Source organism: Helianthus annuus, chromosome 9 (assembly GCF_002127325.2).
Source record: "Helianthus annuus cultivar XRQ/B chromosome 9, HanXRQr2.0-SUNRISE, whole genome shotgun sequence".
Taxonomy (NCBI): domain Eukaryota; kingdom Viridiplantae; phylum Streptophyta; class Magnoliopsida; order Asterales; family Asteraceae; genus Helianthus; species Helianthus annuus.
This window is the reverse complement of record NC_035441.2, coordinates 18,588,238-18,610,488: the sequence shown is the minus strand read 5'-3', so window position 1 is coordinate 18,610,488 and position 22,251 is coordinate 18,588,238. Positions and strand designations below refer to the sequence as shown.

At 41.3% G+C, this 22,251-nt stretch overlaps 1 protein-coding gene and 1 non-coding gene across 2 annotated transcripts; one reads left to right on the top strand and one right to left on the bottom strand.

Moving 5' to 3' along the window:
* Positions 1–6,325: 6,325 nt before the first annotated feature.
* Positions 6,326–9,928, bottom strand: LOC110875427. Its single transcript, XM_022123625.1, has 3 exons — positions 9,582–9,928; positions 9,155–9,329; positions 6,326–6,385 (listed from the first exon to the last, which is right to left on the bottom strand). Exons 1-3 carry the CDS (start codon positions 9,926–9,928, stop codon positions 6,326–6,328), a joined length of 582 nt encoding a protein of 193 aa, XP_021979317.1.
* A 5,769-nt stretch (positions 9,929–15,697) lies between these two features.
* On the top strand, positions 15,698–15,804 carry LOC118482494. Its single transcript, XR_004868528.1, has one exon. It is a non-coding gene; the product is annotated as a small nucleolar RNA R71 (small nucleolar RNA).
* Positions 15,805–22,251: the final 6,447 nt, after the last annotated feature.

Genomic DNA, 22,251 nt, shown 5'->3' with positions numbered 1-22,251 from the left:
TTGATAACGGCTTGGTCTGGACCAGGAGGCGCTCTACTTCTATGTTTCCTTTTCTTTTGAGTAGGATTCTTCTCAGCCATGATAAAGGTCAAGAAGAAGATGATTTGAGAATGTGAAAGATAGAACAAACAAGAAGAATGTCACACCCCCAAAATCCCACCTGCGGAGTTTCACCGCTTGGAGGCGTGACTGACCAGGATCAAGCCATCAATCATATCAAACCATAGCATTTAATAATAAAAGTAGTTAACACAATTCATCCTGACATGATTGATGTTCAAAACCAAATACTGTTTTAAGTAGCGGAAGCAATATAAAGTAGACCCGAATTAAGTTATAGTATCTAAATAACGTTCATGATCCATCCGCCCACAACAACCTGCTCCTTCCTTGTGCAAGCTCCAAGTATACCTAAGGTCCTGCAAGGCATGCAGCAAATAATCAACAAACTAGTTGAGCGAGTTCACAGAAAGTAAGTTCATAACATAGTGCATAAGTATAGCTAGTGGGGGCTTCCCATACTAGTGTGTACTAAAGGTGGGGGCTTCCCAAACCTTGTGTTCATATTACTGGTGGGGGGCTTCCCATGTCTATCCTGGCTAATGAGGGCTTCTCATTAACGGTACTTACTAGACTAACTTCCGACCATGTGTTCTTCTTTACCGAGAACAGGAAAACGTACAGGGTCACGTAGGCTTTACGTGACGTGCCCTTCCCCGAGGACAGTGGTACGCGTGGGGGCTACGTAGGCTTTACGCAGCGTGGCCTTCCGACCTGGAAGCCAGTGGATGGTATTGGGTTACGTAGGCTTTACGTAACGTGTCCTCCCGACCCGGGAGACATATGGCAAATACTGGGTTACGTAGGCTTTACGTAACGTGTCCTGACTAACCTGAGGACGATGGTCTATAGTCTGGTGCATGCGTAAGTACGAGTAGTCATTCCATAATCAACATATCCAACCCAATTCCCAACCCGGGAATCCCATGCCTTGGCTGTGTGAACTCACCTTGGTTTGCTCGGTATGTTAAGTTAAGTGCTCACAGTAAACCAGTCACGTCCTAAAGTATGCACGTATTCACAGTCAGTACATGTTGGTAAAGTTTCACATATACTCTATGTCACAAGGTGTATTTGACAGTTTACGTCAGGTAACACATAAGCAGTTAATCAATTCATGCAATTCAAGCTTTACCTTATAGGCTTCCTCAGTTTATTTTAACTTAGTTATTCCTTAACAGTCTTGGAACTTAATTGCGGTACTGGCGTTAACCAAGATTAACAAAACTAACATGCCAAAATTTGAGTTAACACACTTAACATAAACACTGTGTCATAAAAGAGTTATCATACATAACGAGTTTATCATAGTTAATATGATTAATGTAACCCAGTTAACATTCATAACCTATAAGGCATACTTAACTCAGTTACTACTTAACAGGGTTAACCACTTAATAGAGTTAACAACTAACGGTGTCAACCTTCTGGACTTAACTGAGCTAACACGCACAGCAACAAGGTAAATTCCTAAGCAATTCGGTTGGCATATCATGTGTTAGTGGGCCGTTAAAAGTCAGCCAATGGCCATCAATGGCCGCCCAAACCCCACCAATAAGAGTGGTTGGCCACCCAAAAACCACATGCAACCTACTGCCATTTTACCTTGTAGTTCTACTAGCCGCCATTTCTCACAATATTCCATACAAATCACATGCAATAGTTATTTACTAAACCACCACATGCAAGCACCATTTGACTTTGATATATATATATATATATATATTAGTATTTGATGCCTCTAATTTTTGATTGGACCAGCCTTATCCAACCGCCCCTACTGCCCAATGATCGAATCACATGCTCATCATCATATTAATACCCAATTCGAACAGCAACAATCATTTCAACAGTCCCATCAACACACATCCTCATGTCATCATACCATAACCTAAGTCAATGATAGACAACTCTAAATAATTCAGATCATGCCACCTAATCCGAAAACATGACATGATGATTACCTCCGATTACTAATGTACATCCCGATCTAATCATGCGCATGTGAGCCGATTTTTAAGACATCAATATTAATTAACATCATCAACAATCATGTACACAATCATAACACAAGCAATACTCATTCGAAACATATCATGAACACAATCAAACATACTAACCAATTAATGGCAGGAAAGGTGATCCGAACGATAGTCTTCGGTTAGAAAGAATGTGTGTGTGCCGTCGGTTCCAAGCAACGAGGGAGGAAGCCTAGGGTTTTGTGTGTGTATATGTTTTTGTAAAAGTGCCAAAGGGTTATCACATTCCCATATGTTAAACGTGTAAGGTGGATAAGCCGGACCCTCACTTGGGCCGCCCTAGAGTCCGATTACAAAGGACACGGCCCAAAAGGGCTTGTACTAGTGTGAGTGTTGTGCGGTTCGAGTTATTTATACATACACATATTTACACAATGCACACAACGTATAACATAATCATATAATCACTCAATTTATAACGCTCACATAACCATATAACATTCATGTAATCATTCATTTCCGTAAATTCACATAATCACATATCGTAACGTCATATCATTCGATAAGTCAATTAAGTTCACACGCGTTACATACGTTGCAAAGACGGGTTCTGAAGTTCGAGTTGTCACATTATCCCCAACTAATTGGAAATTTCGTCCCGAAATTTGGTATGCACTCACTGAGGAAGCTAGGTAAACTGTATTGTTCACTGATTTTCCTGGGGTGTCACAAAGAAGATAGAGAGAAATCGCACTTAGAATTCGAAAGTGAAAGAAGAAAGAGATAACCGCCCCATATTTATACCCATCGCATTTAATGCGATGGGTAGTGGAACGTCAGGAAACAGAAAAAGCGCCCAATAGATGACTGACACGTCACAGGAGAGAGAAGACGTCGGCTCGTTTTTCGGGAAGCATGGGCGACAGGGTCTGCTGATGTGACAGAAAGTCACTGCAAAAGCAACTGTTCGCCTCCGAAAAGACAGGGACGTCGGACGGTCACACCAAACACTTCCCCATAACCACCAAACTTCCAACAGAAGGAAGCACAAGAGAGCCAAAACCCATGCGGCATGCGTCCATTTGGCTCACTTTTTCAAGAGAGTCAAAACCCATGCGGCATGCGTCCATTTGACTCATTTTTTTCAAAAGGCCAAAACCCATGCGGCATGCGTCCATTTGGCTCACTTTTTCAAGAGAGTCAAAACCCATACGGCATGCGTCCATTTGGCTCATTTTCCAAGAGAGTCAAAACCCATGCGGAATGCGTCCATTTGGCCCATTTTTTCAAAAGTCCAAAACCCATGCGGCATGCGTCCATTTGGCTCACTTTTCCAAGAGAGTCAGAACCCATGCGGCATGCGTCCATTTGGCTCATTATTTTCAAAGGGCCAAAACCCATGCGGCATGCGTCCATTTGGCTCACTTTTTCAGAGAGCCAATAACCATACGGCACGCATCCACTTGGCTCACTTTATATTCACCAACTTCAACGCGATGCATAGAAATCACAACTCTCATAAGTCCAGAATCCCTCCTAGACGATCAACTCAACTAGAAGGCACACTGGACTGGGGGGACTTGAAGAGGTATGGTCCCAATTCCCTGCCTACATGGCAGGGACCACACCACTTTTTGTGCACACAAGGCATCCACGTCACCAGAACCTTCTAGAAGCTTCCAGAAGACACCTAGGCGGTTCACGGCTGGCACCAAAGATGCTTTGCCCAACATAAAGGACAACACGTGTCACCATTGACAGAAGGCCACATAGGCCTGCGGCAATCCAGGGAGCAGGGCTGACGCGACCAGTACGAGGTACCCAGCACAAGCGAATAAAAGGACACCACGTGTACCACTACACCCTTCGCGACAGAGCAGACCAAGAGGATATTCCCCTTGGTCGGACAGCTGGCGCGCACCCACAGCTGGCACAGCTGCTTCCTCCTTCTTCACCCTCCGGCTATAAATAGGACCCTTCATCATTCAGGTTCAGGATCTTGGCTCTCTTTACTCACTCTATACACACACTGTTTTATTCATCTCAGAGCAGTACTTATTCTCACGCCGGAGCCTGGTTAAGAGGGAAACTCCCCTTCCCCCCTCTTAACGAGACTAACGGTGTTTACTGTTTTGCAGATCCCACGCCACAAATACGAGCAAGAGAAGAGGTTGAACCCCATAAGTGAAACGACCCTCTTGGTTATCCTTGTGTTAACCATTGTTTCAACACGTATAAATAATATAGTGAATAGAAAGTTTATTTGGGTAGTAAGTTTAGAAAGTTATCTTAAGCATCTATTTATAAATCAATAGTTAAGATCAAACGAGTGAAATTCAAGGAAAAAAAAGGAGACGTATAGGTTTGTCTATGGGAATTATAATCAATCCAAGCCAATAGTTTATCTCTTCTCCAATTCCTCGTATTTTTTAAACGTTAATAACTCTTTTATACGACATTATTTTTTTTTTATAAAAATTGCACCAAAAAACGAACGTTTTTTTAATCTTTAAAGCGAGTATACTATTGCTATATTTTCGAAATTTTTTTTTGAAAACCCAGTTGCGTAAAACGCAATGGACAAAAAGCGTAGAAAATGACATTTTTTCTAAAACGCAATGGAAAAAAAACACAAAAAATGTCTTATTTCTAAAATGCAATGGCTAGAAAACACAAAGAAATACCTTATTTCTAAAACACAAAGGCTAGAAAACACAAAGAAATGTGTTTTTCTTAAATGCAATGGCCTAAAAACACAAAAGAAAGTGTTCTTTTTTAAAACGCAATGGCTAAAAACACATAAAAATGTGTTTTACCTAAAACGCAATGGACTAAAAACACATCAAAATGTGTTTTTTAAAACGCAATGGACCAAAAAACATATAAAAATGTGTTTTTCCTAAAACGCAATAGACAAAAATCACAAAAGTAAGTGTTTTTTTTCTAAAACGAAATGGATTAAAAACACATAAAAATGTGTTTTGCCTAAACACAATTGACTAAAAACACTTTAAAATGTGTTTTTCTAAAACACATTGGACCAAAAAACACATACAAATGTGTTTTCCTAAAACGCAATAGATAAAAATACAAAAGAATGTGTTTTTTTTTTCTAAAACGCAATAGACTAAAAACACATAAAATGTGTTTTACCTAAAACGCAATGGACTAAAAACAAAATAAAATGTGTTATTTCTAAAACGCAATGGACTGAAAATACAAAAAGAAAAATTGTTTTTTCATTCCTTTGTAAAACGCAATGACTCAATTCAAAAACTCAGATCGTAAAAATGCAATTCAAAATTTTCTTACATAGATCGAAGCCGATTTCTTCAGATTTCTTCAACGATTGACGAAATTTGAATGCTATAAACACTTATCGGCGATCGAATGGAACGAATCGAGTGATTCGCTTCAAAATCGCAGGAAAAAATGAGATATTGTATGAAATTAAACTGGGTTTCTTCAAAAAAGTTGAAGAACACGTTGATTGGGTGTTTGAATCATTGGTTAGTGACGAAAATCTCACTATAATATAGTGATTATTGAGATAGAAAGTGAAGAAAAGGTTGAAGATGGTAAGTTTTGAAAATGGGGGGTTTTAAGTTATAGAGAGAAGAAGGGAGAAAATTTGATAAAATTAACTAAAATACCATTCCTCTTTATTTTAAATTTTGCCACATGTCATAATTCTATTGCTTCTTATCCTTCCTAACCAAAATAAACTTCATATTTGATCCTCTCCCTAAATAATAAATATAAAATCGGACATGTACATTATCAAATTTTACCTTATCATTTTTTCCCTCAAAATCTCCACGATCTTAAAAAAATTAACATACATATGTACTAATAGTTTAAAATCACCTTCTAGGGTATTAGTTTTTCATTTTGTAACGTTTGGAGGTATTAACTTCTACGGTATTAACATAGTTAGTCCCTGTGGTTTGTACAAAATAATATACTTAGGTACTAATAGTTTAACAAACAATTAACGTTAATACCTCCAAACGTTACAAAATGAAAAGTTAATACCCTAGAATGTGATTTAAAACTATTAGTACCTAAGTATGTTACTTTGTGCAAACCACATGGACTGTCACACCCTAACCGATGGCGGAAACATCGGGGCACGACACTAAGCGTTCAGATTGCTCATGAGTTTCCATAACACTAAATATTTCGATATAAGATTAAATAGATTTAAACATTGTCTAGCAGCATTCACAACCATCACAACTATCAAATACAAATCACCAAAATTGTTTCATAGTTTCTAAGATTAACTAGGATGAGTTTCTAGCAGCAATCCTAGCATGTTTCTTGAAAACCAGCATCCTATCAGCCTGCAACATGTATTAAAATAATGTCAATACAATAATGTACTTGCGAGTATACAAGTTTGAGTATATAGCATAATAGTTTAAAAAGACTCATATCCATCATGTAAACATATAAAATAGTTTCAGCCATGCTAGTGTTCGCAGTCCAAGTGATAGCCCAAGTGTCCCGATGCATTTACCATTTTCCCAAGAATCAAGGAAAGCAAATATAATCCACCTAACAATACCCCCGAGAATAATGGGGAGGTGCACCTTCCTACAACGCTACTATTGTTAAGGTTGAACTACACACAAGGATTAAACGTTCACATAGCATAAAGAATCAAGAATCAAGAATCCAAAGTATCAAGTTTCACATTTACAAAGGATAGAGTTAGATTTCAAATAGTTTCAAGTTTCAAGTTTCATAGAATACATGATGCATCCCAAAAGTTTAAAACGAAAAGGGATCGAGTATACTCAGTGGGTGCTAAGTATCAGCACCTATAGATTGGATCAAATGGAGCTCTAAACTAGCCTGATTATAGTTTAACAGATAAGCGTCAAGCAGAATAACGAGAATCGTGCAAAGTGTCGGATCAGTCTTCTGATCGGATGGCCATCCGGACAGATGGTCATCCGGTCGGATGACTCATTAGATTCAAAACGAATCGCCATCCGATCGGATGGTCATCCGGACGGATGGCCATTCGATCGAATGGTCGTTCGATCCAAAAAGTGGGTTTCCGAAATGTTTAACTTTTGAAGTTTTCATTGTAGCATAATACAAGTCGTTCGATCGGATGGTCATCCGATCGGATATCCATTGGGTTGAATGACCCTTCGAGTGTAAGTTTCAAAGTTCAAAGTTTTTGATTCAAAACAGTTCAAGTGTGGAAGGTTATAGGGCACATGTCATTTGATCGGATGGCCATTCAATCGGACGGTAGTCCGATCGGATTGCCATTCGACTGAAATGTTCTTGTCCCTTTTTGCAACCTTGTAAAGCTTCTAAGTTTTGCGTTTAACGGTGACGACATGGTACGTATTGAGACAACGGAAAACACATCAAGGCTCAGCCTGTTTGATCGGATGGGAATCACCCCATCCGATTAGGTGTCTGTTCTTGACAGTGTTCATGTCTGAATCCGTAATCCGGCCATCTTCTCCGGCGATAATCCATTTCCAAGCCGACTCCAGACTATTCATCAAGTCTACAGCCCGTTTGGGTTCGGATTCCACCGTTTTAAGTAAAAAGTTTAAGAAAGTTTGCAGATAAACATGAAGTCGACTGAAAAACCTTGATTTAGCAAAGATTCGGTGCAAAAGCACATGAAATCCCTTAGATCTGAGCAAAAGCTTGATGGGAATGACATCACACAGCCGTTTGTACAAACCGCCATGATGACGTCATCCTCAAGAGCTCGAATCTTAGATATTTCACGGTGAAAAGTGTGATTTCGAAGAAGAATCATGTGAGGAAAAGTGCATAGATTGAAGTTGTACAAGAATCTAAGAGAAAACTTACAAGAATCGTCCTAGAATCGAAGAAAAGTGCTCAAGAATGAGAGTGCGTGCGTCTAGATCGGAGGAGGTTGTCACATCAGTGAAGAATGATGTGACAGGTCCTATTTATAGTGACAGAGGGGAGATAAGGCGGTGCAACAGATGGATCGGATGGCTGTTCGGTCGAATGGCCCTTCGATCGGATGGTCATCCGATCGGATGTCCATTCTGACAATCCAATCCGTTTTGCAACTTTTTCGACTTTGGTTTGTTTTGCGAGTTAGATTAAGCGTTGCATTACGTATTATTATACAATATTATCACATGGTAAGATTATTTAGTTAACATAAAAGTTTCCAAGTTTCCAAGTTTACATAAGTATCAAGCCTCTAGTATCTCGTTTAACCAAGTCTCAAGTTTCACGAGTCTCAAGAGTCAAACATCAAGTATCAAGACTCAAGCATCAAGAATCAAGCATCAAGAATCAAGTATCAAGAATCAAGTCTCAAGAATCAAGAATCAAGTCTCAAGAATCAAGTATCAAGCATCAAGAATCAAGTCTCAAGAATCAAGTATCAAGCATCAAGAATCAAGTATCAACAATCAAGCATCAAGTATCAAGTATCAAGAATCAAGTCTCAAGAATCAAGTATCAAGAATCTAGCATCAAGTATCAAGAATCAAGTGTCTAGAGTTAAGAATCAACTATCTAGAATTGAGTGTCAAGTATCACCAAGATTCAAGTTTCAAAGCATCAAGATTCATAAAGTACCAAAAGAGTCAAGCTTACATAGTATAGGCTAAAATTGACAAAAACTAAAAGTCTAGGGACGCAGGCGTTACAGTCTCCCCTCCTTTAGGAGATTTCGTCCTCGAAATCTAAGAGGAAGACTGCTCGAAGAGCTGCGGATACTTGGCCTTCATCTCACTTTCGAGTTCCCAAGTGAATTCAGCGCCACGTTTTCCTTCCCATCGAACCTTGACGATGGAAATTTTGCTGCGCCTCAATCGCTTGACGCCTCAATCCATGATTTCGACCGGTTTCTCCACGAAGTGTAAAGCTTCATTTATTTGCAAGTCTTCGAGGGGAACCTGTAGTTCCTTGTCGGCTAGGCATTTACGTAGGTTAGATACGTGGAACACTAGATGTACGTTGTTTAGTTCTTGTGGCAGGTCGAGTCTGTACGGTACCTTGTCAATCCTCTCGAGTATCGTGAAAGGACCCACATAGCGAGGAACGAGCTTTCCATTCTTACCAAAACGAACTACTCCCTTCCAGGGAGATACCTTGAGAAGAACCCGATCACCAACATCAAATTCCAGTGGCTTGTGCCTTTTATCAGCATAGCTCTTTTGTCTGCTCCTAGCCTTGATCAACTTATCACGGGTCTGAAGAATCTTATCCGTTGTCTCTTGGATGATTTCAGGGCCAGTAAGTTGCTTGTCGCCAACCTTATGCCAGCTGAGAGGAGATCGACACTTGCGACCATACAAAGCTTCGAAAGGAGCCATTTGAATACTTGAATGATAGTTGTTGTTGTATGAGAACTCAATCAATGGTAAATGTACATCCCAGTTACCACCAAAGTCAATGACATAAGAACGGAGCATATCCTCTAGGGTTTGAATGGTACGCTCAGTCTGTCCATCCGTTTGAGGATGAAAGGCCGTGCTAAGATTCAAGTGCGAACCCATAGCGGACTGAAAGGTTTGCCAAATACGTGAAGTAAAACGACCATCACGGTTAGAGATTATGTCCAACGGTATGCCATGACGGCATATAATCTCATCGGTATAGATTCTAGCAAGCTTCTCCACCTTATAATCTTCGCGAATAGGAAGAATGTGGGCGGATTTGGTCAAACGGTCAATGATTACCCAAATACTATCATGACCAGAAGGTGTACGGGGTAGCTTGGTTATAGAGTCCATAGCGATGCTATCCCATTTCCAAACAGAAATTTCGGGTTTTTCTAAGAGTCCTGAAGGACACTGATGTTCAGCCTTCACCTTTGTGCAAGTAAGGCACTTAGAGATGTATGCAACAATGTCCTTCTTCATACCAGGCCACCAATAAGTCATACGCAAATCATGGTACATCTTATCAGCAACTGGATGAATTGAGTATCGGGATTTGTGGGCTTCATTCATAATGAGCTCACGGAGATTATCGTGATTCGGCACCCAGATGCGATTTAGATAGTATTGAAGTCCATCAGACATAGTTTCGAGTTGGTCCACAGTAGCACCTCGTATTTCGATAAATAAACTACCTTCATTAGCTGACGATTACTGAGCTTCACGGATACAAGTATGAGGGTCACTAGAAATATGATAACAACGAATAGTATTTACATGAGTCTTACGACTAAGAGCATCGGCACGACATTCGCCTTGCCAGGATGATAGCGAATTTCGCAGTCGTAGTCGTTAAGCAATTCCACCCAATGCCTCTGTCGCATGTTCAGTTCCTTTTGGTTAAAGATATGTTGAAGGCTCTTATGGTCAGTGAAAACCACACACTTAGTACCATATAGGTAGTGTTGCAAAATCTTTAATGCAAACACAACTGCACTAAGCTCCAGATCGTGAGTAGTATAGTTTTTCTCATGTATCTTGAGTTGACAGGAGGCATAAGCGCTAACCTTGTTCCGCTGCATGAGCACACAGCCCAAGCCATGGTTCGAGGCATCGCAATATACCACGAAGTCGTCATTCCCATTGATGTGTGTCGGTGTGTATATAATTTTTGATGAGTATTTAAGCCCTTTTTACATTTTTAGTCAAGTTTTAAATTTATAAAACACGATATTCACTAACACTAAACACACATATGGGCAAGTGCACCCATCGTGGACGTAGTATAGTGTTGGTAAGATACCGAGGTCGTCCAAGGACACAAGAGCTTTTAGTACCGGTTTATCCTCAACGTCTAATCAAATCAAAAAGGTTAGAAAAATGTTTTAAACTAAGAAAAATAAAAACTAACTAAATGCTGAAAATAAAAATAAAATAAAAACAAATAGACAAGATGAATCACTTGGATCCGTCACGTGTATTAGTATAACCTTTGATTATTTTCGCACTTTTGCACTTATTTAAGAGATTATCTTAGTTATTGTAGTAGGCCCCTCTTTTGAAGGCGACGTTACCCTCAACCCACTAGTTTGAGTCAGCAAGGATACAATCCTAAAGGGTCGGATTATTGAAAGATAATGAATTAAGTTATTAATGCAAATTGTGGTAGGCCCCGCTTTTGGCGGTGACGTTACCCTCGGCTAAGTAGTCTGAGTCAGCAGGGATACAGTCCTAAATAGCCGGGTTATAGTATTAATAGTAGTTAACTTATGAGGGGGTCAAAGAGTTTGGATCCCCGCCATCCAATACCTATGGGCATTGAAGGAGATCCTACTAAATTTGACCCAGGTCCCAAGCAGGACCTCTAAACGCTGAACAAGGGCAAGACCCTTACCAAACCGTTCCCTTAACCCCCGACCAGGTAGCCAACATACCTCCATATAGACCGTGGAGATATGAATGGTGAAGATCTTTTATTTTATATAGACAGTAAAATAATGCCAAGACACCACGGACAAACGATAAGGAAAGATCACCTTCAACATAAGTAACTAGTTATTAAAGTCATTAATACAAAACCAAATAAAAAGTGCAGAAGATTAAAAATAAAAAGTATTATACTAAACACTTGTCTTCACCAAGTGATGTAAGAGACTTAGGCAAACATGGCCTTGATTGTCAAGAACTCTTACGATCAATCTTGGATCCCAAGACGACTCACACACTCTACGATGGACAATGGATGATGGTGGTGGATGATGGTGTTATGGTGGTGGTGGGTGGTGGATGAAGTGTGAGAGAGGTGGTGTGCCAAGGGATGAGAGAGAATGAAGCCAAGCTCCTCTATTTATAGGCTGAACAGAAGGCTGGACACGGCCCCGTGTCCGCTGGACACGGCCCCGTGCCCGTCTGACATTCTCTCATTTCATTAATTGTAATTGCGAATTACAATTAATGCGCCTGCTGTACTTTCACCACGCCCCCGTGCCCGCTGGACACGGCCCCGTGGTGGGCAATGGAAGCTTCTACTGGTTTGTCTTTTCTGCTGCTTCCTGGGCACGCCCCCGTGTTCGCTGGACACGGGGCGTGTTCAGACTCTGTTTCTTCTCCTTTGCCTTGGGAGGTGCCGTTGAGGGTCCGGGCAGTCTACTTTTATTCCTTTTCTTGTATTTATGCTAGAATTAGTTGTCTTTTTGCTTCTTTTGTGATTTTGAGCTCATTTAATCCTGAAAATACAAAAGGAAGACAAAAACACTCTTTTTCCAACATTAGTACTTAAAAAGGGTTAGTTTTATGCCTTAATTGATGTGATTTATATGTTGCATTTTACACACATCAAATACCCCCACACTTGAACTTTTGCTTGTCCTCAAGCAAAACTCTTTAAATGTGGCTTACACTCCCAAATGGAATAGGTAGAAGAGAATGTTTTAGCTTGTCCTAGAGTGTCGGGAATCCAAGGTCTTTATAAGTTTTATTTTTATTTATTTACAATCCTATTCGTTATGATTTATTTTGAACGTTTCATAAGATAAATTACTTATTTGGGCATAGCATGCCTTATTAAAATTCCATTTATATACAAGTTCACATACCTCACGGGAGATCACTCAACACTCGGCTGAAGGTGTATATTTTTAGTGAATCACTCGAGAGCGGCATGGAACTTACGCCTTCCATAGGCTTGCCAAGCAATCAATCCTCCTCCTTTTTAACTTTTTACCTTTGTAAATATCAAGAGGACTTTTGGGGTGAAGGGTTAGGCTTGGGTTAAAGGTGGGTGGTTGGTTAGTGGTTAGTAAAAAGGGCGAAAATCGTAAAAAGCGTCGGTTTTCGTAAAATACCTTGTTTTTAGTGACTTTTTATTTTTGAAGTATTTCTCCAAACAAGCTTTTAATTAGCTTTTGTTTGTTTTTGACTTCATCATAAATTTTTTTTTTGATCGTCACATAAAAAGGTGAGTTTACGAAAAAAAAACGAGCTTGTTACTAAAATAAAGGGTGAAAAATAAAAAGGTTTTTGGTGGGTAAAAAGGGTTTTGGGGTAATGAAATGAAAAGGTTTAGGCTCAAAGGGGCTATCTAGGGGGATTTTGGGTAGGTAAAAAAAATGAAAAATAATGGTTTTGAAAGAAAAATGGTTAGTCCTAATGCCTCCATCATTTACTTACTTGGGTTTAAGTTGGTAAGGACCGGGAATGTATCGTCGTGGCAAGTTCTAGATTTGTAAGAACCAAGCGGCTATTCACACAAGAAACGAAAAATGAGCATTTAATCTAAATATGTGTATTTTTATGCTCAATAAAAGCTCAAAACTCACTTTTGTGGGAATGGGTTTTTAATGTGATCAAGTATATATAATCGAATTTTTAACTAGACTTGTTATACCCTTTCATAATTTTCTTATGTTGGTTCTTTTTATCACGGCGCTATCGGTTGTAAACTTGTAAAAATATAACCTTTTTAGAACTTGTTATTCCCAACTTAAACTAAGACAAGTAAATAAAAAAAATGAAAAAGTTTTTGAAAAAATTTGGGGTGTTTAGCGGTTCCAATAGAGTTTTGTGTAAGGCTTGTGTTTAGGATTTTGCAAAATTTCAAGGTTTTAGCATCCCCCCACACTTAAATTACACATTGTCCTCAATGTGTCCAAAAATAAAGTTTTTGGTTGATTAGAATGTGTAAAAGTGGGTTAAAAAGCAAAGATTTATGTTACTGGCATCCTGGACACGGCCCCGTGTTGACCGGGCACGGCCCCGTGGTCAAGTGCCAGTAACAAAAATTATAGAATTGAAATAGAAGCCTGGACACGGGGGCGTGTCCGCTGAACACGGCCCGTGTCCAGTTACCTGAACTGGGTGATTTTCTGCAGGGGGCTCAGCACGGGGCCGTGTTGGTTGGGCACGGCCCGTGTTAGCCTTCTGTGATGGAGATTTTTGTCGGGTTGCCCTGTTCTTCGTGCATGGTTCCATTTTTCTCGTCCCCTTTTTCATCCATTACCACCATGAGTGTGTTTTATTCTGCAAAAACTAAAAGATTAAACTAAACTAAGGATAGATCCGCGGAATGCCTCCGTGGTGCGCCACGTTTATAAGGGTCCTTGGCTAGACCCGATTCCAGGTTATATATCTTCTGAGTGGAGTGCCTTGCTTCCCAAGTTACACCGTCGGAGAGCGGCATCCAAGCTTGAATCAATAACCTTCATGTAATTGACTGGGTCGTCGTCCTCTATTCTCTTCCCAACTCCGAACTTCACCTCATCATCCCCATACCTCAAAGTCAGTGTCCCGTCATTCATGTCTACCACTGCTTGTGCTGTGGCAAGGAAGGGTCTCCCTAGTATAAGGGGGACCTTGGTGTCTTCCTCCATGTCGAGTATGACAAAGTCAACTGGATAAACGAATCTGCTTACCCTTACCAAGACATTCTCGATGACACCTTGTGGGAACTTGACTGATCGATCAGCGAGTTGTATGCTTATTTTTGTAGGGCTCGTGGTTCCCAAGCCAAGCCTTTTGAACATCGATGAGGGCATGAGGTTAATGCTAGCCCCTAAGTCGGCCAAGGCATTGCGAACGGGTGATTCCCCTATTGAGCATGGAATCGTGAAACTTCCGGGATCGATTTTCTTTTGGGGTAGTTTATTGAGTACGAGGGCAGAGCATTCTTCGCCTAAATTAACTAATTGCAAATTTTCAATTTTCTTTTTATGTGTAAGGAAGTCCCTCATAAATTTAGAGTATTTGGGAATTTGGGTTAGGACTTCGATAAAAGGAATATTGACATGCAATTGTTTTAACAGACTTTCGAATTTTGCGAACTGCTCATTGGTCTTTTGACGAATTAACCTACCGGGGTACGGAACTCGAGGAGCCTTGGTAGGCTCTGGTGATGGGGGAGAGTTCTTTTCCTGCAGATGTGTTGGCATTGTTTCTTCCGTAGGTGGAGGTACTTCTGCAGGCCCTACGGTGCGGTTTCGTAGTGTGATGAGGTGAACTTACGCCTTTGGGTTTGTTTCGGTATTGCTAGGTAATGCGCCTTGCGGTCTCTCGGAAAAATTTTGTGCTAGTTGATTTATTTGTTTTTCTATGTTTTGAATGCTAGCTTGTTGATTCCTAAAATTAGATTCTAATTGTAGAAATCTTTCCGAGTTTTTCTTATCAGTGTCAGAGACGAGGCGAGATATAGTATCTTCGAGCCTTTCTCGTCCACCTTGTTGTTGAGTGAAATTTTGTGACTCATTTCTTGATTGCTGAAAGTTTGTTCGTTGGGTTTGTTGGTTACTACTATTGCCGGGTTCCCTCCAACCAAGGTTTGGGTGGTTTCGCCATCCTTGGTTGTAAGTTCCCGTTGGAGGACCCGACGGCCTAGGTCTATTATCAATGTAGTTTACCATTTCTTGTTGATCGTCCGTTTCTTTCATGCAACTCCAATTTTCATGTGACCCACCACACCTTTCACAAGCCATAACCGAAACTGTTTTTGTCATTTCTAATTTTTTTATTTTTGAAGAAAGGGCCTCGATTTGGGCTTGTAAAGAAGTGCTTTCGTCGACCTTATGGGTGCCCGGGGCGATAGACTTATTTCCCCGGGGAGTGTGCCATTGAAAATTGGTTTGAGCAATTTCCTCAATCTGATTATATATTTCGTGTGGGCGTCGATTACCTAAAAGTCCCCCGGAGCTAGAATCAAGTGTCTGCCTAGTGTGTGGCAACAATCCATTGTAGAAAGTGGATACTTGTTGCCATATTGCGAGGCCGTGATGGGGACACTTGCGTAATAGCTCCTTGAACCTTTCCCAAGTTTCATATAAGGATTCCCCGTCCTCTTGTGAGTATGTATTAATTTCAGCCATTAATTTAGCAGTTTTAGCAGGAGGGAAATACTTATATAGAAATTTTTGGGCTAGTTCATCCCAGGTGTTTACCGATCCAGCTGGGAGGGTGTTGAGCCAAGCTTTCGCTCGGTCTTTTAGTGAGAATGGAAACATACGGAGGCGGATGGCGTCGTTTGATGCTCCATTGATCCGAAAGGTATCACATATTTCTAAGAAATTAGTTATATGTAGATGAGGATCCTCGTCCGCAAGCCCGTGGAAGGTTGCGGAGTTCTGGAGCATTTGTATCAAATGCGGTCGAAGTTCGAAGTTATTGGCTTCGACATTCGGAGCATTGATAGCGGCGCCTAGATTACCTACGGTGGGCCGTAGATAATCCATAAGGGTACGTTGGTCCGCCATTGGGGGTGGATCACCCGAAACCTTCTCTTGGTTTTTGGCTTTTAACCTTTTTCTGAGAAAGCGTTCAGGTTCTTCTAGCGGTTCCTTTATGTCTTTATTGGAACTGGAGCTCATACACTATGTGAGGATGGCGTCGGGTTCCAAGTCCTGCAATAAAAACAGAAAAGAATGTTGGTCAGAAGGTTCACCACGGCCCCGTGTTGAGCGAACACGGCCCCGTGGTCGGAATTACAGTGATTGTTTTTTCAGATCCCAGTTACTGGAAGTTGGACACGGCCCCGTGTTGCACCGGCACGGCCCCGTGGTCAGCCTTCTGTAACTTGAAAAACAAAAACTGCCAGTAACGATGCTGAGCACGGCCCGTGTCCGACCAGGCACGGCCCCGTGCTGAGCTCTGCAGAAGCTGAAAATCTAAAAAAAAAATCCTAAAAAATTAAAGAAAAATAAAAATATGATTAGGCCGTTGATTCCTAACTTTCTTAAAATCCTTGTGTCCCCGGCAGCGGCGCCAAAAACTTTATGTGTGTCGGTGTGTATATAATTTTTGATGAGTATTTAAGCCCTTTTTACACTTTTAGTCAAGTTTTAAATTTATAAAACACGATATTCACTAACACTAAACACACATATGGGCAAGTGCACCCATCGTGGACGTAGTATAGTGTTGGTAAGATACCGAGGTCGTCCAAGGACACAAGAGCTTTTAGTACCGGTTTATCCTCAACGTCTAATCAAATCAAAAAGGTTAGAAAAATGTTTTAAACTAAGAAAAATAAAAACTAACTAAATGCTGAAAATAAAAATAAAATAAAAACAGATAGACAAGATGAATCACTTGGATCCGTCACGTGTATTAGTATAACCTTTGATTATTTTCGCACTTTTGCACTTGTTTAAGAGATTATCTTAGTTATTGTAGTAGGCCCCTCTTTTGAAGGCGACGTTACCCTCAACCCAGTAGTTTGAGTCAGCAAGGATACAATCCTAAAGGGTCGGATTATTGAAAGATAATGAATTAAGTTATTAATGCAAATTGTGGTAGGCCCTGCTTTTGGCGGTGACGTTACCCTCGGCTAAGTAGTCTGAGTCAGCAGGGATACAGTCCTAAATAGCCGGGTTATAGTATTAATAGTAGTTAACTTATGAGGGGGTCAAAGAGTTTGGATCCCCGCCATCCAATACCTATGGGCATTGAAGGAGATCCTACTAAATTTGACCCAGGTCCCAAGCAGGACCTCTAAACGCTGAACAAGGGCAAGACCCTTACCAAACCGTTCCCTTAACCCCCGACCAGGTAGCCAACATACCTCCATATAGACCGTGGAGATATGAATGGTGAAGATCTTTTATTTTATATAGACAGTAAAATAATGCCAAGACACCACGGACAAACGATAAGGAAAGATCACCTTCAACATAAGTAACTAGTTATTAAAGTCATTAATACAAAACCAAATAAAAAGTGCAAAAGATTAAAAATAAAAAGTATTATACTAAACACTTGTCTTCACCAAGTGATGTAAGAGACTTAGGCAAACATGGCCTTGATTGTCAAGAACTCTTACGATCAATCTTGGATCCCAAGACGACTCACACACTCTACGATGGACAATGGATGATGGTGGTGGATGATGGTGTTATGGTGGTGGTGGGTGGTGGATGAAGTGTGAGAGAGGTGGTGTGCCAAGGGATGAGAGAGAATGAAGCCAAGCTCCTCTATTTATAGGCTGAACAGAAGGCTGGACACGGCTCCGTGTCCGCTGGACACGGCCCCGTGCCCGTCTGACATTCTCTCACTTCATTAATTGTAATTGCGAATTACAATTAATGCGCCTGCTGTACTTTCACCACGCCCCCGTGCCCGCTGGACACGGCCCCGTGGTGGGCAATGGAAGCTTCTACTGGTTTGTCTTTTCTGCTGCTTCCTGGGCACGCCCCCGTGTTCGCTGGACACGGGGCGTGTTCAGACTCTGTTTCTTCTCCTTTGCCTTGGGAGGTGCCGTTGAGGGTCCGGGCAGTCTACTTTTATTCCTTTTCTTGTATTTATGCTAGAATTAGTTGTCTTTTTGCTTCTTTTGTGATTTTGAGCTCATTTAATGCTGAAAATACAAAAGGAAGACAAAAACACTCTTTTTCCAACATTAGTACTTAAAAAGGGTTAGTTTTATGCCTTAATTGATGTGATTTATATGTTGCATTTTACACACATCACCCATCAGGGAGAGTAAGAACAGGTGCGTTACACAAAAGAGTCTTAAGAGCCTGAAAAGATTCCTCTTGCTCGGGACCCCAAGCAAAAGGTTTCTCTTTCTGAGTCAACGAAGTGAGAGGAACGACGATCTTAGAGAAGTCCGAGATGAATCGGCGGTAATAACCCGCCAATCCTAAGAAGGAACGAATCTCAGATGAAGATTTAGGCGTACTCCAATTCATCACAACTTCGATTTTAGAAAGGTCAACATGAATACCTTGCTTACTAACGACATGACCTAGGAATTGCACTTCATCAATCCAAAACTCACATTTAGAAAATTTAGCATATAAGCGTTAACCACGTAGTAACTCAAGCATCAAGCATAAATGACGAGCATGATCAGCCTTAGTTTTCGAGTAAATGAGAATATCATCAATAAAGACTATCACAAAGCGATTAAGATAGGGTTTACACACACGATTCATAAGATCCATGAACACAACGGGTGTGTTGGTCAAACCAAAAGGCATGACCACGAATTCGTAATGTCCATAACGAGTACGAAAAGCGGTTTTGGGTACATCATTTTCCGAGAAGACGGAGCTGATGATAGCCAGACCGAAGATCGATCTTAGAGAAACAAGATGCGCCTTGTAGTTGGTCAAACAGATCATCAATACGAGGGAGAGAGTAACGATTCGTAACGGTAAGCTTATTAAGTTCACGGTAGTCGATACACATACGGAACGAACCATCTTTCTTCTTGACGAATAGCACGGGAGAACCCCACGGAGAGGTACTTGGACGAATGAATCCCTCGTCGAGCAGTTCCTGAAGTTAGCTGGATAATTCTTGCATCTCGGAAGGTGCAAGTCGATAAGGAGCCTTGGCGACAGGAGTCGCACCAGGTATAAGATCAATATGAAAATCAACAGATCTAGGAGGAGGAAGACCAGGAAGATCTTCAGGAAAGACGTCAGGGAAATCACACACTACTGGAACGTCGCTTATGTTCGTTCCCCTGCCCTTTTGTTCCACCACGTGGGCCAAGAAGGCAAAGTTCTGTTTACGTAAGCACCTGTTCGCTTGAGTGTATGACATCAACTTCAGTCCTCTTGAAGGTCGGTCTCCATAGACGTGTAAAATATCACCGGATGGAAGAGGAAGACGAACAAACTTCTCGTGACAAGCAATCTCCGCATGATTCTTACGCAACCAATCCATGTCGATTATGACATCAAAACTACCCAATTGCATGGGTATTAGATCAATAGTAAACACGTGGTCGTTAAGAGTTAAGGAACAACCACTAAGAATAGAATCAACTAGAATAAATTTACCATCGGCAATCTCAACCGAAAACGACTTAGGTAACTTAGAGCGTGCACAGTTAAACAAAGATTCAAATTCTACGAACACAAAGCTTCTGTCCACCAGTATCAAATAGTATCGAAGTGTAAAGGTTATTGACGAGAAACGTACAATTAACGATGTCATTGTCGTTACGAGCCTGGTTAGCATTAAGATTGAACGCTCATCCATGAGCGGCTGGCTGTTGGTCCTGGTTCAGCTGAGGACACTGGTTACGAAGATGAGTAGTGTCTCCACACTTGTAGCATGCACGAACAGCGTTGACTGGCCTTGGGTTCTGCTGAGGAGATGGGAGAGCTGGTAGGGCTGCTTGAACTGGGGCTTGTTGAGCTGGTTGGGCAGGGTTGACCTAACGGCAGTAGGGAGTCGTGTGACCATAGCGATTGCAGTTGGTACACAAACGTCATGCAGAAGTAACAGGGTGATGAAAGTTGCAAGTCATACACTTAGGATGAGGCCAAGTGTACTGCTTTTTGATTTCAGGAGCAGGAGGGTTTGGAACAGCAGCAGCAGGAGCAGGCTTAGCAGCAAGGACTATTGCATTGCACCCTGAACCCTGAGATTTCCTCTTCTTGTTTCTGCTGCCACTAGGCTGCTGGGTAACTTGGTTTGCTAACTTAGAGGGAGCAGGAGTAGCAAACTGCTTATCACGGATGCGGTTGTTGTTCAAACTAGCTGCAAGATGGTAGACTTCCTCAATAGTGTTGAGCTGAGCTGCTTCGATAGAATCACGCATAGCAGGAGGTAGACCATTGATGTACTTGGTTATCATGCGTTTAGGAGTAGAAACCAAGTGAGGAACGATTAGACTCAGTTGCTTGAAACGGGTAGTATAAGCCAGATTGTCATCACCAATCTGCTTCAAATGCCAGAACTCTTCTTCGAGCTTTATTTGTTAATGGGGAGGGCAGAATTCAAGCATCATTAATTCTCTCACCTCAACCCATGGAAGTGCATAGGCCTCTTCATTAGAACAGATGTTTCTCTCATTTGACCACCACTCCAGAGCTCTGCCTTGAAACATTCCCGTTGCACTCCTAGTCTTTAAATGCTCTGGGCACTCGCTGTTAATGAAGGTAACCTCGATGCTGTTAAACCACTCGAGCATAGCGCTCACCCCATCACTGCCCGTGAAAGGCTTAGGGTTGCAAGAGATGAAATGTTTGTAGCTGAACTTTGTAGGCTTTAGCTTCTCGCCCTTACATTCCACAGAGGATGGAGGAGTGTTCGATCCTTGGATCTCAGAGACGATCTACGGCACGACGCGAGCGATATGGTCGGCCATGAAGGACATCATCTTTTTTTGAGACTTTTCCCTGGATCTCTTGAGAGTGTCGGATAGCTTACGGGAAGACATCTAATATCCGATAAAAGAGTCGTATAAGTCTAGATCATAAAGTCTCACGGTATATAGATTATAGATTCATACACGATAGATTAAAGACTCAAGTTTCAACAAGTTTCACATAGATTCCAGTAGATTCAACATCCGCAAACTGACGACCTTCGCATGGCACATTGTACGAAGGTTCGGTGATGTGTCAGAAACGCTTATATATCAAGAATGTACCAGCGGCGTATCCACCACGTTTCGGGCACATCACTTCCGCCTCGTATTCGGTGTCATGTTGCGTGTCGCATTTGCCAAACATAACCACACGTTCATCATCATCATCATCATCACACACACAGAGATTAACCAAATAGTCTCACATAGATTAGCATTCAATATTCTCACCACAGTCCTCAAAACAAAGAAATCCCACATGGCACGTGCTACGAAAGTTCGGCAACATGATGGAAGCACTTATATATAGGAAGTACCAGCGGCGTATCCACCATGCTTCAATCATGCCACGCCCGTCTCGTCATCGGTGTCATGCTTCGCCAACCATAACCTTAACTCCGTCATTCTCACAAGACTTCCACATAGATTAACCAAATAGTTTCAACAACTTCACCTCGAGCCTGCAAAACTACGAACTTCACTTAGCGCGTGGTACGAAGGTTCGGTAACATGCCAGAACACTTATATATAGGAAGTACCAGTGGCGTATCCACCATGTTTTGGACATGCCACGTTCGCCTCGTCTTCGGCGCTAGGCTACATTTCGTATTTTGTTGCTCAAAACAACGCATACGCACTAGAGTACACATAGATTACACATAGATTGCACTAGTAGTTTCTTATAGCTTAGAATTCAACGCTTTCATCACCGGCCTGCAAAACACTAAGTTTCACATGGCACATGGTACGAAAGTTGGTAACATGTCGGAAACACTTATATATAGGAAGTACCAGCGGCGTATCCACCATGTTTCGTCCATGTTACTTCTGTCTCGTCTTTCTGTGCCATGTTACGTTTAGTGTTTTGCTACCACAATAACTCATAGATTCACATAGATTAATCAAGATAGATTCACATAGATTAATCAAGATTCCCACATAGATTAATATGATGAATAAAGTTTCGTAAATTCAGTTTGATTCCCGAGACATTATA

Coding starts and splice junctions, on each gene's coding strand:
- LOC110875427 (XM_022123625.1), bottom strand. CDS start 9,928: ATGAAGAAGGACATTGTTGCATACATCTCTAAGTGCCTTACTTGCACA. Junction 9,330..9,581: donor CGTTTTACTTCACGTATTTG/GCAAACCTTTCA, acceptor ATCTCCTCTCAG/CTGGCATAAGGTTGGCGACA. Junction 6,386..9,154: donor GTGATCGGGTTCTTCTCAAG/GTATCTCCCTGG, acceptor TACATGTTGCAG/GCTGATAGGATGCTGGTTTT.